The 16,079-nt window shown below is 44.9% G+C and overlaps 3 protein-coding genes across 3 annotated transcripts; 1 reads left to right on the forward strand and 2 right to left on the reverse strand.

The window, feature by feature from the left end:
- Positions 1-3,450: 3,450 nt before the first annotated feature.
- V1508DRAFT_419006 (voltage-dependent anion channel) lies at positions 3,451-5,000 on the reverse strand. Its single transcript, XM_066940539.1, has 2 exons — positions 4,707-5,000; positions 3,451-4,657 (listed from the first exon to the last, which is right to left on the reverse strand). Exons 1-2 carry the CDS (start codon positions 4,838-4,840, stop codon positions 3,571-3,573), a joined length of 1,221 nt encoding a protein of 406 aa, XP_066795226.1. The 5' UTR covers positions 4,841-5,000; the 3' UTR covers positions 3,451-3,570.
- A 3,629-nt stretch (positions 5,001-8,629) lies between these two features.
- On the forward strand, positions 8,630-11,292 carry V1508DRAFT_433088 (OPT oligopeptide transporter protein-domain-containing protein; the record flags this gene model as incomplete). Its single annotated transcript, XM_066941968.1, has 3 exons — positions 8,630-9,493; positions 9,549-9,848; positions 9,898-11,292. The coding sequence occupies 3 exons, from the start codon at positions 8,630-8,632 to the stop codon at positions 11,290-11,292; spliced, it is 2,559 nt and encodes an 852-aa protein (XP_066795227.1).
- Positions 11,293-13,753: 2,461 nt separating this feature from the next.
- On the reverse strand, positions 13,754-14,084 carry V1508DRAFT_355864 (uncharacterized protein; the record flags this gene model as incomplete). Its single annotated transcript, XM_066936971.1, has 2 exons — positions 13,754-13,852; positions 13,914-14,084. 2 exons carry the CDS (start codon positions 14,082-14,084, stop codon positions 13,754-13,756), a joined length of 270 nt encoding a protein of 89 aa, XP_066795228.1.
- Positions 14,085-16,079: the final 1,995 nt, after the last annotated feature.

A 16,079-nucleotide genomic window follows, 5' to 3' on the forward strand; every position in this document is an offset into this window, starting at 1 on the left:
TTTTGTCATCTTGTCATCTTGTGCAAATTCAACATAGAAGTCGCATACAGCCGGAATCACTTCTGCAGTGTAAGATCGTGCAGCACTAATCCCAGTCTGGCTCCAAGCGGGACGCTGGTATTAAAAATGCCGAGCAAATCGGACAACTAATGCTATAACTGGCAAATGCCTGTATCAGAAGGCGTAGGGCTTCGCGCAGCTTGAAATCCCACTGAATTTCTCTACCGTTGATTACGTAATACTCTGTCGAATATCGAATATCGGCACGATATGTCGAATATTCGATTCGATGGTCGAAGAATGCTTCGAATAATATTCGATATTCGTATCCGACGCCATTCGCCAAGTCGAATATCGTCAACAGCCCTATACGCATCTCATCATTCTCATGAAAAATGCACGATTGCGATCGAATACAATAAACGAACTCTGCATATCAACACAGCCGCGACGAGAGCCAGGACACTTTAGCCTAATACTTCGTGGCACATCTGAGCTCAGTGGAATCCCGTTGTCGTACCGATTTGAACCCACAGGACGTCACGAGTCATACTCCCCGATCTCATCAGCTCACAACATATCGGTGACTCGGTCTCAGAAACTGGATCACATTAAACCGTGTGTGAAGTAGTGTGATATTATTCACTTTGTCAAACCAATACGTTTGATTTTCAACTCATATCACATAAGACAGATATCATTTGATATCATAGATAGTAATATATATGACCAATATGAGTCACGTGATTTTATATACAATGTTGATACTGGAATAGAAATGCCCTGTCATATACATTCCGATGGACTGAAAGAAGTCTGCATTTTTTTCTCTTCTTTCCTGTCAGACAAGCTTGTATCGACAGCACTATCAGCAATCAGCAATAGCTACCATGCTATCTTTACCCAACCACGATTTGAGGCACTCAATTGCTTCTAGGGGTGGATACGATTAAGTAACTTGTCATCGTATAGTCTAATATGAAATGTAGGGATCGGCACGGATAATGTCCAGGCCAATTTTCCTTATCCGTATCCGTATCCGTATCCAGGTGAAATATCTATATCCGTATCCGTATCCGTAGTATCCACGGATTGACGCGTGATTTTGGAGCCGTTGCTTTGGTAAGCCCGATCTATCCGTTTGAATTAGCTCGCGTTATTTAGTACTCGGGTAACCGGAGTCCGTCCCAACATTGAATAGAAATACATGAGTTTGTCTTCAGGATAAATACAGTTGTTACTGTGGTACCGCAGTGTAGGTGAGTCGATATTAGCCTAGATCTACTGATAGATCTTTACTAAATCCTTGTGCTGCCACGTAGGAGCCTGTAATTGCCAAGCAAGAAATCAAGGAGCCCTTGGATGCGGTCTTCATATCCGTCTGGAAATAAAGCGTGGCATGGGCTATCTTCAACGTCCCTTCGAGTTATAGCCATCGAATACAGAGCCAGCGTCGCGATTAGCACAACCTCTCGATTTCGATGGTAGGTGTGCATGCATCGAATACGCATTTAATATTGCCTACACATTTTTGTCGTACGAAGTTTCAGGTGAGCGGTTGATCCCGAAATCCACCTGCTGCTTCCAGAGATCCGTAATGGAAGCAACATGAAGCTTGAAAGTATTGACCATGTAAGGCTACTGCCTATTGCGGCAGTCATCAGTCCAGTCTGGATAAATGCAATGAGCTATTGTTCGGTAGCAGCCGGCATCTACAAACTGGTGTGCGTCGCAGCATTCCTAACAAAAAGCAGTTAGCATGGCAGAATTGAAGCTGCTCCTGCACCCTACACTTACAGCATAGGTGCATACGCTTATGATGTGGTGAATAGCATACTTCTGGCGGACCGACTTGAGAATTGTGCAGAAATATTTTATTCGCACTGCAAGATCTCCGCCAACAGCAGCAAGTTGGGGCCGAAGCTCGGGAGATATATTTGACATTCGGCACTCATCGACTGCACAATTGGGAGCGAATGAAAGAGCCAGTGAAGGTTGCGATTGCTGATTGTCGTATTCGTGCTGTGAGTGGACACCAACATCATCTGGGAAGCTTGAGCCATGACTGGGGTTAAGAACGAAGCATTGGATTATATCTAAACTCTACGCATCAGAAGAGAATGTATAAACAAATCTGTCGATAAGGATATCGGTACGGTTCATAACAGGCTTCCAGCGACGGCGACGGAATTGATGCCGGTACAAGATGGATAAGGAGCCGAGCTGTGCCAAGAGAATAACAGTTCTATTCCGGCATTATTCATATACACTTAACTCACTTACTCAGTGTTCCCGTGCATTATTGTCCTAAGTTGCGCGATGATTCCCATGTCGGTTCAGCATAACCTTCCCACTTCACAGATTATTGTACGCCCTGGCCGATTTTTGCGACGGTTCCCCCCAGAACCCTTTGAGTAACATCGCAATTCTCGGATTTAATAAGCCATTAGCGAGGGAAGGTACACATTGGGGTCAGGGTACACTGAGTTAATATGACACACTCCAATCTAGAAAGTGGCTGATGTCTTCAGTGTGGCTGTGCAGAAGCTGGTATCATACCGTCAAAGTTCACCTTCAAGAGGAATATGGGTGGAGTTCCAATGTTTCTCCTTTTCTCCACGGTGAATATAGTCTTGTCAGGGCAACAGTGATCTTTTGAGATCCAGAATACGGTCTAGTGTAATTGGGATACTGCATGGTTATATCTGGGCACTAGTAATATGCCCGGAATCTCAACCACCTTTACGAGCTGGTTGTCAGTATTTTCACCAAATTTAGTCAAATACGACCATAATTTACCAAATACTCAGAATAATTTAGGCTAGTTGCTGGGGCTATTACTTAATATCTTTATATAACACATGTTTACTCAGGACCTGCGACTTATTGACCGATGATACGCTGGCTCTGAAAAGGTGTTGGTCTGCAAATGTAGCAGTATAGTTCTAAATTTCACTCTTGCAACGCTTGCCACACTGGTAACACATCGCTACTGGCTAAGTTACCGACATCTTAACGTCACAAATTCCTGTATGCAGGGGAGACCAGTGTATCCTGCGTCTGTATATTTAGAGAGGCGAATGGGAAAACTGTTATCTTTCAACACCGGTGTTGCTGTCGTTATCACTGGCGGCTCATACTTACTAACTGGAGTCGCGTGTTCCACAGGACCTATACCTGCTTGTTAAGTGCGATTGTTTATGCTACCATAACTCTGGAGGAACTAGTCGGCTACGAGAAAAGTACGTAAAATCGATTGACTCTTAACACTGTTGAATACGGGTTACATAATTTGCGAGTACTTGGGGATATAAATCATGTAAAGCTGAATGCCTTCGTTACGGTAAATCAGAACCATTCGCTCTCATTCGCCACCTCCTCTTACTTTTGGCGGGCCACTACAACACCGGTTAGGGGCCGCACTATTTTTACAGTGAGACGCGACATTGTTCAAGAACTTGGAATATATTCGCCAGCGCCAAATATATGCGAACAGAAACTCCATGAGATATCATGCACTACAAAAATCAGTTATCCTACACAATGCGACTGTCACTCCCTTCCCGAATATTAAACACTACTATTGCCACTAGCATTTTTCTCCGCGTAATAACTCATCATTTCTTCATCTAATCCAGTAAAGACCTGTTCATGCAATATACCAAAATATATCGTGCACAAAAGTAAAATGAAACATGTAACGACAACTGTTGTGCCAACTATTGCGCTCACGACTTTAAAAGCTGTGCTATCGAGGACCCTGCCCAGCTCTGAAGTCGCCAGTGCGTACGTGCCCATTGGGAAACACAAGCTCCACCACGTAATACCGAACCTGCGTGGCCTTGCGACGAGACAGGACGCTACAGCGCAGAAGAGCCAAAAACTGGCAAATGCAACCATAAGCATGCTTATTCCCGTACCAGCATACAAAAATACCGGCATCTGCGTAAGCGCTGGATACTTAACCGCGTAGTAATTGTTAAGGTTCTCCATATTCCTCAAGACCGAGAACGCACCCTGCCCCAGGGGCCCGACTAATAGAAAACAACTGATCATACTCTCTCGCGCTGGTAGATTCGCAGTAAGCAAACGCCATACGTAGACAGTTGTATATGCAAATGCCAGTAGTTCGCCATTGCCCCATATTAAAACCGATACCGCCATAACATGACCCTTATATGAATATGGCAAGTAGGGCACGAGCAGTGCTGCTGTTGTAGAGTTCACTATGAGGGCAATTGTCGGAAGTAATATAACACCGGTAAGTTCGTTTGAATTGCTTCGGTCATGCGTTGCGAACCCATTGAACACGATGAACCAGCCAACTATGACTGCGAGGGAAACGTCTAACCACAGCAAGACGTAGCATGGCCATATGGCCCGTTTACCAAAAATTTTGACTGTATCCATCAGCAAAGACGAGTATGCCGTAGGAATGCAACCAAAAAACATAGATTGCCATGGATGTCGAAGAACCCGTATTAGTGTATCCGGGAACAAGGCATGGCGAAGAACTGTGAACGTCATGAACCATATGAACAGGAACAAGGCTACTCCCCAGTATGCATACGCAAGTCGCCGAAGCCAAAACCCGGGAAAGTTGAAGTTGAGTAATATGCTGGATGATATTCCACATCCCATGACCGCTGCGAACATTCTGGTTCTGTTAGACATTTTAAGAGCCTGTGCTGCCCGACGTTACTTACGCTGGCGAGAAATTACGAATCCGAAAAAGCAGTTTTGCTTGTAGATGTCTCCGCATGGGAATCTCATCCTGTACATTTGGCTCCGACTTTACTTCGTAGGGCCTTGACGGTGTAAACCTTGCTGTCGAAGTCATGTGGACCCAATATCAGATAATCTGTAGCGAAAACTGTTCCCGGAACCTGCGGGACCATGACACACGCGCAGATACTATCCTCTGAATTACTGCTTTTGTGCAGTGCGGAGCTGAGCAAGTGAACGAAACCTGAATATATAAAAGCAAAGAGCGTAATATTCCTGCCGAGCCGCCTCCGATGGATTTGAGCCGCTCTCGTGCTTGTTGACCCAGATTAATTGCTAAAAGCTTGCAGCGATCACTGACATGAATCGACTGTTCCGAACTACCAATACGCCTCACGCAACCCCAGTACTCCTCTTTTTTAATTTAGAAGTAACTATTATGTTGACATCTTTCCAAATTTCGTTCTGCGTTCTCCTTCTGCGAAATGTGTTACGTTACCGATAGCGATTCGCCTAGAATCCTAACCGAATCAAATATCAATGGCTAGACCTCTGACAACCGGACAACCGGCAAAAGATTACAGACGTACATTGCCCCGTCAGGCCGCACAGCGGTTCGCCCGGGATAGCAGTCATCCCAAACCCAACTTTTCCGTTCAACACCGCCCTTGCAAAGTGGGACAGCTGAATGTCCGTCCAGTGATCGCTCATCCAGTAATGGAGCTTTGCGCTGGCATTCGGAAGTATATGATTCATGGCCACGAACCCGCATTAGCGTATTCTATTCTAGTTATTGGATGAAGACGGTTACGACATTCTCTTGGGAGTTCCGATTCCAACGAATTTGACGGGGAATTACGTCCGCCGTCGGTCTCGTACAGCGGCCCTTAACGGGTTTCCAAATTTGGTGCTTCGTCTTAGCAGATCCACCTGCCACCCGAACCATCGTACGCCCTTTCTTATTGCATCTCAAAAATGACCAGCTGACCATTCGCGCTAGCGACAGTGAGATTATCACTTCGTGATTCTGGTTCGATCTACCAATGAACGAAACTCCCGAGCCGAGTGGAGACGAGTATACTGGGCCGACTCACCGTACATCATGGCTTTCTCGCACAAGCATCGAACATTTTACTTTGGCGTCGGGTCTACGCGACCGTGCACAGCGACGGATGATTGGCCCTGCACGTCGCGGGGTGAAGTGTTGCGGCATGAGGCAGGAAGAAGGTAATCGCATGCTCACCTACATAGTCTGGGTTTGCGAACGCGACAAATGACCTGGTCAAGGCTGGCCTTGACGAGCGTTACTTACAGCCTCTGACGAGGTGGCAGAGTTTGGGATTGTCTCCGGCAGTCATATTTGCGCGGCACTAGTTTCGTCTCGTGCAAGAGATATTTAGTAGTGAGTATGTAACACACTTCTGCTTAGCAGACCAAACAGATTTTTTATGCTCACACACACCGCGATTATGTTCAGAACATACCAAATGGTTTAATGTGTGCGGTGGGAGTATGAACTTAGAAGGATTGGCAGAAGTCCGAGGTCTGGTTAATAACAAGTTTCGTTTCCAAGGAAATTCTGACGCAAATATATACACGAATTCCAGAATAGGAGACATGCTCTCATCGAAGAAATATCCTATACCTCGCTTGAGAGAAACGTGATTGGATGTGCGCGTCCAAGTCAAAATCCATAACGCAGTCTATTAATGGAAGAATAAATTATATGTCGAAGCTCGACATAGCCTATCATACTGCTCCATTCCTCTGAGGCAAGTGGGGGTCGAGATCAGGAGGACATTCTATATGAGAAGGAAGCCTCCTATCGTCGAAATCCATCTCAGCCAGTCCGACATCTCCGATGATCTAAAGCGTTTTGAATTTTCATCAAAAGTTAAATATTATTGCAGTTCCGACAAAAAATAAATTTCGGTACATTTTGGAAATTCAAGTTGAAAATTATGGTTCTACGAAGAAGCACATAATCTCGATACACCGTACAAATACAAAGGACGGGATATGCGCCCATAATCATGACTGCCATGAAGTGTAGTATGCATATGTTAGAACAACGAGTCAATAACCTATATTCCAATTTTCATGACGCCCGCGAGAGATCTTATCTGGTATCCCGTTGACTCGGTCATCAGGTGGAAATAGCAAGATAATTAGACCACGTATCTTTTGAACTAACAATTGTTATATACACAGCATATTTAATATTAGATTGTAGGTCGCCAATAAGGACGCACTCACGGTGCTTGAGCCTCACTGATGCTGACTAGTCACTACATCGCATAGATAGCATAGTATCGCTCGAACTTTAGATTGTCGTGGTCTCTTGGCGAGGACATTGTCTTATCTTAGCGGCTTCGTACGCAACCCTCGGCTAACTTGAGGATCGACAGAGCACGGGCACTCATCTTGGCAGCATGACTTTAAAACAGTCTTATTCAAGTGCCAAGGTGACTGACTATGCCTCGTTGCATTTGAATGTCGTTGTTGTGCCTCTAAGCGGAAGGCTTGTGGACCTTATTTCGATTGGAGACAGCACCTGGATATTGTAGGACAAGGCAGAATACTGCTGAACTTGCGATTCTGTACAGTTATGGATGTTGATGACCAGCGGGATTTTATTTTCCACTTGATCGTGCCGGATAGTGTGGAACTCAAAGCTAGACGTCTGAGATAGTGCGATTGTGCGCAAGGGTCACACTGCAGTCAAAGATTGGCATTTGTCCAAGCTTCGTCCGTGTACCCAGTGATAAGAGCTAAGGCCAAATCTTAATGCAAGGCCAAATCTTCTCACTGTGGTCTGCGCGATTTTTCGTCCCCGACTGGTCCAGATTTCCATTGCGCGAACTTAAACCAAGAGTTTAGGTGGAAACAGACCGGCATATGTAGGCGAAATGATCACCAGGACATATTGCATACGTTGCAGGAGACAATGGAAGTACTAGCAAACGGAGAGTGCGGCAAAGAACAAATGCGATAAGGAAGATATGTGTCCATGGCGTTCAGTTGCACCGCAGTTAACGCACCCGTCTTCTTAATTGTCCGTCTGGATGTGAGTGAACAATGATTTGGTGACAGTCTTCAGAGAGCCACAGGCAAAGAATGAAAAGCTCTGTGTACTGGCTACATTGTGCTGATTGCATATTATGACGCATTACTGGAAAGAATTTGCTTATTAAAAATAGCAATCGGCCGGCACAGTCTTTGGAGATTGCAAATCCGGGAATCTTAATTTCGAATGCCACGAGACCCACGCGTTAATCCACCGTACTCTGGGCTTCCGTCGCGCCATAAAATTATGCTACAAACTCAATTGCGCAATTGACGCAGAAACGCTAGATAGCTAATCACTCTCCATCATTCTGGCATACTACTCCATGGCGCCTTCACAGAGGTCACGGTCGCACTGTGTACAGTAATCTGAACAGCATCTGCGTAAATTGTTGCCTATATCAGCAATCAATGAAATTGTCTCACTGCTGGAGCTGAATTCACTCCGCAATATCACGTTGCAGTCATGGTCCTAACCGGTGCGCCAGAGTTCGCCATATGCATCTGGTCCATATCGCAGTGCGCACACTAACTTCTCTGCACTGTGCACGGTACCTTCGGATAGATGTTAGCACCGATAATAGTCGTCTTGTCAATTCAATCTGGGTTATCTACACCGGATGTTGTTATCTATCTGCCAGTTATATATGCCCCTTGAACTGCTTGAATTCTGAACTGGATTTCTGTATTCGTTACTGCACATTCTCATATATACCCTTTCAATAGGGCTAGTGAATATATCAGAAGGATGTCACAAGGTTGGTATAGCTTTTACACAATCTACAAAACAACAGGACATCATTAATAATGCACTGATGTAGAGGAACTTTCGGAGAAAATGTCCGATGAGGGCGGCACCACGATGGATTTCGCGAAGAAGGCAGGCCTCATCCTCGAGACGACCACCGAGGTCACGTCAGAGATGAGAGATCAAATTGCTATGCGATTGGCCGAAAAGGCGCGGGAAGATAGTCTTAATGCGGTTGCTGAGGATCTCGAATACGTTATGGATAAGGTAGCCACGATATCAATTGAGGAATGCATGGAAATTATCAACCATGCAATGGAATACCATGAGTTCGATAGCAACTTTCCGCGAGTAGTTATGGAAAAGCTCAAGCTACTCGTTCAGGGTGAAGACTTGTATCCTGGCGACAAAGAGTCCTGGGAGTTTGACGTCAAAGTTGAAGCGAGCTTGATTGGTTACTTCTCACCTTATCCAGAAGTTCGCGCTGTGACAGACCCCTATGACGATCCGGACACGCCTGTTGAAACATTGCGGGCGTATTTCCTTGGTATAGTTTGGACTATTATTAGTACTGGGGTCAATACCTTCTTCTATCCCCGATTTCCTAACATTCAGTTGACATCGTCTGTCATTCAATTGCTATTGTTTCCAAGTGGCCGACTCATGCAGTATATATTGCCTGACATTGGATTTACCATTCGTGGCAAGCGCTACACGTTAAATCCTGGCCCATGGTCGTTCAAAGAACAAATGTTCTCAACAATCATGGTCAATGTGTCGATTTCAGGAGCATATTTCGTACAATACAACGTTCTGTCTCAGAAACTTCCTATGTTCTACGGCAATGACTATGTTGGATACGGATACCAGTTCCTCATGTGCTTCGCGTCACAATACTTTGGTCTAGGCATGGCCGGATTGATGCGACGCTTTGTTATTTACCCCATCAAGCAGGTAAGAGTCTTCCTGTACACTTCAACCAAACAGTTGACTGACGTTCTCCAAACAGGTTTGGCCGACTATCCTTCCCACACTTGCGCTCAACCGTGCATTGTTGAAGGATGATATTCGTACAGTGGCTAACGGTTGGACCATAAGTCGCTACAAGTTCTTCGGCATCTGTGTTGCTAGCATGTTTTTATACTACTGGATTCCGGGATATTTATTCCAGGCTCTAAGTAATTTCAACTGGATGACGTGGATTGCGCCGAATAATTTCAATCTTGCTACAATCACCGGCCAGAATTTCGGTTTGGGCATGAACCTTTTGCCCACGTTCGATTGGAACATTATGAATAACATATATACGGTATTGCCTATATCAAGTCTGGTTCTTAGTTCAGTACTAACCCAATTAGAATACTATCTCGATTCCGTTCTTCTCAATGTTACAACAGTGGATTGGCGTAATCATTAGTTTCTTCGCCCTTGTTGGCATGTATTACTCCAACTATCTTTGGACCGGTTACATGCCACCGAATATTAACGGCGCTCTTGATAACACTGGTGAATTCTATAATGTATCAATGGTTCTCACGAATGGTTTGCTCGATGAGGCAAAGTACCAGGCTTACTCTCCCCCTTTCTATACTGCTGGATTCCTTATGTCGTACGGCACATCGTTCGTCATCATCCCACTTTCGCTTATGTACGTCACATTTGAGGAGTGGCGAGGACTATTGGATTCAGCCAAAGAGTTTTGGAAAGGTCTCCGCTATCGCAAGGGTGCTTTCGAGGACCGCAAATATGACATATTTTCGAAGAAGATGTCCAAATACAAGGAAGTCCCAGATTGGTGCTACATGCTCGTGACGGCCATCTCCTTCGCGCTCGCTGTTATTTCGCTGGTTATCTATCCGACCAACACGAAATGGTGGGGTTTACTTATTGTCGCACTTGTCGATGCGGTGTGTCTTATTCCACTCGGTATTATTCAGGGTATGACAGGATATCAGGTTGGATTGTGGATGTTACCGGAGATCATTGCTGGATACCTATTCCCAGGTAACGGTGTTGCGAATCTTATTTTCAAGATGTACGGTGCCAATATCGGTCAGCAAGCCGACACTTATGTGTCTGACCAAAAGATGGCTCATTATGCTGGGTTACCACCCCGAGCGATTTTTCGCGGCCAGATGCTGTCCATTGCATTCCAGGTGTTGGTGGCGATTGGTGTTGTCAATTGGCAGATCGGTCATATTCCTAACTTGTGCTCACCGGACAACACACAACACTTCACGTGCCAGTGGACAAGGATGATCTTCACAGACACCATCATGTACGGTGTTGTGGGACCGAAAAGACTCTTCGGCAATATCTACCCAATTTTCAAGTGGTGTTTCCTGATTGGCTTCCTTATCGCGCCAGTATGGTTTGCCATTGTCAAGGTCTTCCCTCGCCTGCGCATCATCAACCCAACTCTTCTTGTCGGAGGCATGGCTTTCTGGGCCCCATATAATGTTGCATATTGGACTGCGACATTGTGGCTGAACTGGTTCTTCAACTTCTTCATTCGTCGTCGCTGGCTCGCCTGGTGGCAGAAATACGCATACGTCTTGTCGTCAGCTTTCAATGCAGGATTGACGCTCTCGGCTATCGTAATTTTCTTCTCGGTGTTGTATAACCCGAAGCCGCTAAACTGGTGGGGTAACATGGTATCTTATGCCGGTATCGACGGTGGTGTTGGCAGGCAGTCGTTGCTGCCGTTGCCAGAAATCGGATATTTTGGTCCTGCACCAGGTAATTACCCATGATTGCAATTCTAGGTGGTTTTCTGGCGAAGTGATAAATGTTATATGCGACCTCGCGGAGAGCGGATTAGTTTGCTGTGTAGCCATTATAAATAAACGGTCTTCAATAATTTAGTTATGATTCAATTCAAAGGATTGACGCAATGACAGTCAGGAGTCACTACATTGATGGCTGCGGTCACGTGCACCCAGAACTCGATCAGCCAGCTTACCGGGCAGTAGTAAGAAGTTCAACGATATATCTATTAAAAGTGACTCCACATGAACGTGCTTTTGCACCAAAGAACTGGCTTCTGATGACTCGCTGCTAGAATATTGTCATGATGTGGCGGACACCACGCCCCTCAGTGATGGCACGAAGTCGGCTCTGACACCCAAAGCAGCTCAAGTCTGAGGAGTCAACACGACGCACTGAGATGCGCATTTGCTCAACATTGCAAGAGGTCATGGTAAATTAAACAATAACGTCTAAGCGCAGGTGAAGTGAAGGGTCCCTGGAGCTGACTAAGTCAACTTCTACCGAAGGCTAAGCGAAGCCAAGTCTGCCTGACCAAGTCAATCCCGCAAGCCGTGGCGAATAGTATGCACTCCAGTGAACGTAAGTTTAAGGCCTGGTCGTTTCTTACTGGACGACCATCGTAGTTGGCGATGTCCCACCATTGCCATTGTCATCGTCCATCATGAGTGTGTCCTTTTGTCTGTCAAACCCAGTTTCCTTGGTAGTCGCTTCCATTTGCACCGTATGCATATGTCTCATTCGGCCACCATTCTCTCCATTGTATTGCGCACGCATCCTGTGCTTAGAAACAATGTAATCTAAACATTGGTCGGAACGGTGACGGCCGCGCCGTCGTAAAAGGTTCGGTGTTGAACAAGATTAGGTCTTAGCTCTTTCAGTCTGAGTCGGACAGGCTCGGCCAAATTCCAACTTGGACCACCAGAGCCTCGCTTCGTGCAGTATCGCGCACTATCTCAGATGTCTACAGGCACAACATTCGACCTTGTGCGGCTACATCAATCAACGACTTGGCATTCAAATAAGCAATTGACGCAATGTCGGCGTCTATTCTCAAGTCGCCATGAAGACGCATCAGCCACAGAAACTCTATCATTTGCGATATGCAATCTATGCCGCATAAATAGCTAGTCGCTGATCAATGAGGGTCACAGGACGATGGCTCAAATTTGCTATCTACGATCTAATATTAAATATCTAGTGTAACCAAAAAATCACGTTAATGAGCTTTTAGAGGGCAGGATTATGCTATCGTAGTCCAAACAATGCCTAAGCAAATTTCTCTTTCGCTATTTGACTACTCCCCTGGATGACGGAGTCAGGTGGAGACCGGATAAGCGCTCTTGTTTGCCGTCTTCCGATAGTGGATACCGGAAGCGCATAACTAATCTGCTATCGTCATTGCTATACATAAGCTTGCGTTCCCACATATATAAAATATGTTCGAGAGTCTGATGACAATCTGTTCGAGAGTCATGATGACAGAATAGATCACGTGATTCCCATCCGCGTTACCAACATATATAGTATTTGACTTGTGCATCAGATGTATAGCTTGCCGTACGTGCATATGCCCGGGCGCAAGGTCAAATGTTGGATAGCAGTCCTTCAACCGCATATTATTTGTATGGGACCTCATGATTATACATTTAGGGCCACCTCCAACATGAATTAATGCATTTTTTGATGTTCTATCCGACACTCTTAGAAGTTAGAATCGTGGATTGATCGGCTGTCGAGGTTTAAACCTTTGAACCAGAGCTGTATAGCCATCAATCGGATCCATGGCCGTGTTCTGCGGTGACTTCCAAAGATCTAATGCCAACATGCTCTCCATCTGCAAATATGCTATCAAATGGAGCTTGATGGAGTCCTTAGAGTGGGGGATGGCTTTTGTCAAGAACAGTGAAAACAATCACCAGTGATGAATAATCTCCCATTCAGCTGTCCGTGCCGGATTGATTGTTGACGCCGTTCCTGCGGTTAATTATTGGCCATATTATTTCAGCAAGACTGAATTAAACAACGCTTGTATCAGCCTCCTTGGGGGAACCCATCGGCTGTCCGTACTATGCGACAACTAGTCCTCTAGGCGAGGAAAGTCTATATTATCTTTTAATCACACTTCATGACATTGATAGATTCTTAATATACACGAATTCTTCATTGGTTTGATTCGCACAATCTAGATGTTGGGCATCAAACAGCTGTCCGGGGTTGAACTTGCGCATGCTATTTGTTGAATAATCTCCTAGTGTTGAATCTCGACTATCAGGGAGACAGGAGAACACTGGCCGACATGGGTTCCCACTGACGCCTAGGTAATAACACCATGTCTTCTAGCTTGGTCGTCACAGAATTTGGCCATGTGCAGGTCCTTGGAGGTAATCCCCCTTGGTCGGTGTGTGGTCCACGTAATTGTCACTTCATTGTATATCTTGGGAAAAATCAGCATGTGCCTTCTGAGGCTTGAATAATCCTTACGTTCTTCCATTCAGGGTGGTGTCGCTCTGTCATACATTGCTCTGCAACGGAGTTCATGAAAGCCTGTCACAGCTCAGAACGTCAGCGAATAGCAACTGTCATGATCCGTTGTTTCTGCACTCACCCACGTAGTTCGGAATGTCTTGAATCGGTACTTTTTCTGGATCCCATTTGCGTCTTTTGTGAGACTCCAGGAGGACCCACTGGGTTCGTTCAACAGCTTCGTAAGTTCCGGTATAGCTTCCTCATAGTTGACACCCTGTGCAAATCGTGGAGGTCCAGGGTCCTCTGGCATGATGACAGATTTTAATCCTCGCGACAGATGCTGAAAGTGAGAGTCGAAATTTTGTATCTGTGTATTACCTGTGCCCCTCAGAATATAAAGTGCTGGAGCCCGAAGATATGATGAAGATCCCAACTTCAACATATTCAGTTAATGGTGATTAATTTGATGGTTTATTTTTATAACCGATAATGGGAGTAGGGCTTGGGCGCCAGAAATTTCGGATTTTGAATTTTGCGCCTAACGTTTTACTCAAAGCTCCCTTTCCTGCTCGCTCTGGTAGTCGAAGCTTATTTCGCATTTCATTCGGCCGAGACGCGTGGGCTTCGCGTTAAGGTAAACAACCTAAATCCACGACGCGTTATATTGCTCATGCAATAAATTCCCGATATTCCCAACAAACGCAATATGGAGAGAGCGTCTATTTAGTCCAATGGACGGGTAGGGGTGGATGCGATTACGGTACCGTCAACTTTTGAGATTATCGTAAAGTTAATTGCAAAAATGAAGCTCTAATCGTAAAGTAATCGTATAGTGAAGTATAAAATCATAAAGTAATCGTATTCCTAATTAGTAAGGTACGTTATTATCCTCTGTCCAGGAAACCTCTGTCCTCTGAAATATCATCAAGATTTGGTGTATCAATGGTTAGGGTTAGAGACCCAAATGTCCATGTAACTATACGATTTTTATTAGCAACCAACTTCATTGCTCGTATAGTTAATCGTGAACTTTTGCAATCAATCGTATAGTAATCGTACGATTACGAGTTACGATTAATCGCAAATTGCCCATCTATAACGACGGGTTAACTTTAGCTGTTAATGACTAGGTATAATGGGGAAAATAAAGTACGCGTGTGGCCTAACTAATACTATAACTTGCGTTTAATACGTACTTTTTGTCAGTAATGTTTTACAGCATGACCCGAAAACTCAACAATAGGGTCAATGCGGAGCGTTATGAATGCCCTTTCTAGGAGAGGCAACGCAAAATAGGATCGTGAGCTTCGGCTGACAAAAACACTGTTAGCAAATCCATTGGAGGTCTGGCAACGCGACATACTATACGGCGCAAATTACGGACAGTGTCCGTCTAAATATGTGTTGCGCATTAAACGTGACGTTGATGGGAGACAAAGTCATATCGATTTCAAAACCACAGTCATGGCCTTGATCGTTCCGATAACCTTCCAAATTTTGGAGACTCGCTATTAATAAAAGAGAATAGCAGTGCGGCAGTGAAACTCGCTAATCCACAGCATGATGTCGGCGTTGACGTGGGTATACCTTCTGAGCCTCTAATATTTGTCACCTATACTTGTCATCTATATTGGTCATCATTATTTGTCATCATTCTACTCAGCTGCTACATTGATTCAGAGCTGCTTTCATGATGTTTTCAACAACGTAACAGACAATCTACCATCTTCATCTACGATTCAGGATCTTTCACAGAAATCGTGTCTTATCACACTACTTTACGCACGTAATTAACCACGTACATGACCAGGAGCCTCTTAGTCGTTCTCGGAACTTGACGACGCTGTGTGCTTAGTTGACCAAAAAGTTGGTGATCTATATAGATTATAAAAACCTCGAATATCTCAGCACACTCAAACTTTTGTCCATAAGACATAAGTATTAGGCTCGTTTTCAGTATCAGTTTGATACCAGCGATGTAAGTCAAACGGAGTAACATTTCATTCATCTCAATTCCTGGTACTTCGAAGTTTTGCGGTTGTGGGAAAACAATGGGGCCGCAAAGAAGTACAAGGGAAGGGCCATGGTATCTGCACTTGTCGTGAAAGGTACCGACCTCAAGAGTGCACTTTCTTGGATCAAGTTGTGTTTGCCGTACGGCTGACTAGTGTATCAAGACAGTCAATGGATTAATAATAATGTTATCTACTATATTGTGCTGGTCCGACCTGTGAGGAAATAGCAATAGAAGGATGGATTCACGCACTCATTGTCTGGTGGCTCGGATTCAGAAATGTTCCGCCCA

This window comes from Lipomyces doorenjongii (genome assembly GCF_038497915.1).
Source record: "Lipomyces doorenjongii strain NRRL Y-27504 unplaced genomic scaffold V1508scaffold_31, whole genome shotgun sequence".
In the NCBI taxonomy this organism is placed as follows: Eukaryota; Fungi; Ascomycota; class Lipomycetes; order Lipomycetales; family Lipomycetaceae; genus Lipomyces; species Lipomyces doorenjongii.

Bases quoted from the DNA above. Each gene is read 5' to 3' on its own strand.
- V1508DRAFT_419006 (XM_066940539.1), bottom strand. From the start codon at position 4,840: ATGACTTCGACAGCAAGGTTTACACCGTCAAGGCCCTACGAAGTAAAG. The intron at 4,658-4,706 runs GTAAGTAACGTC...TAACAGAACCAG, and splicing joins ATTCGTAATTTCTCGCCAGC to AATGTTCGCAGCGGTCATGG.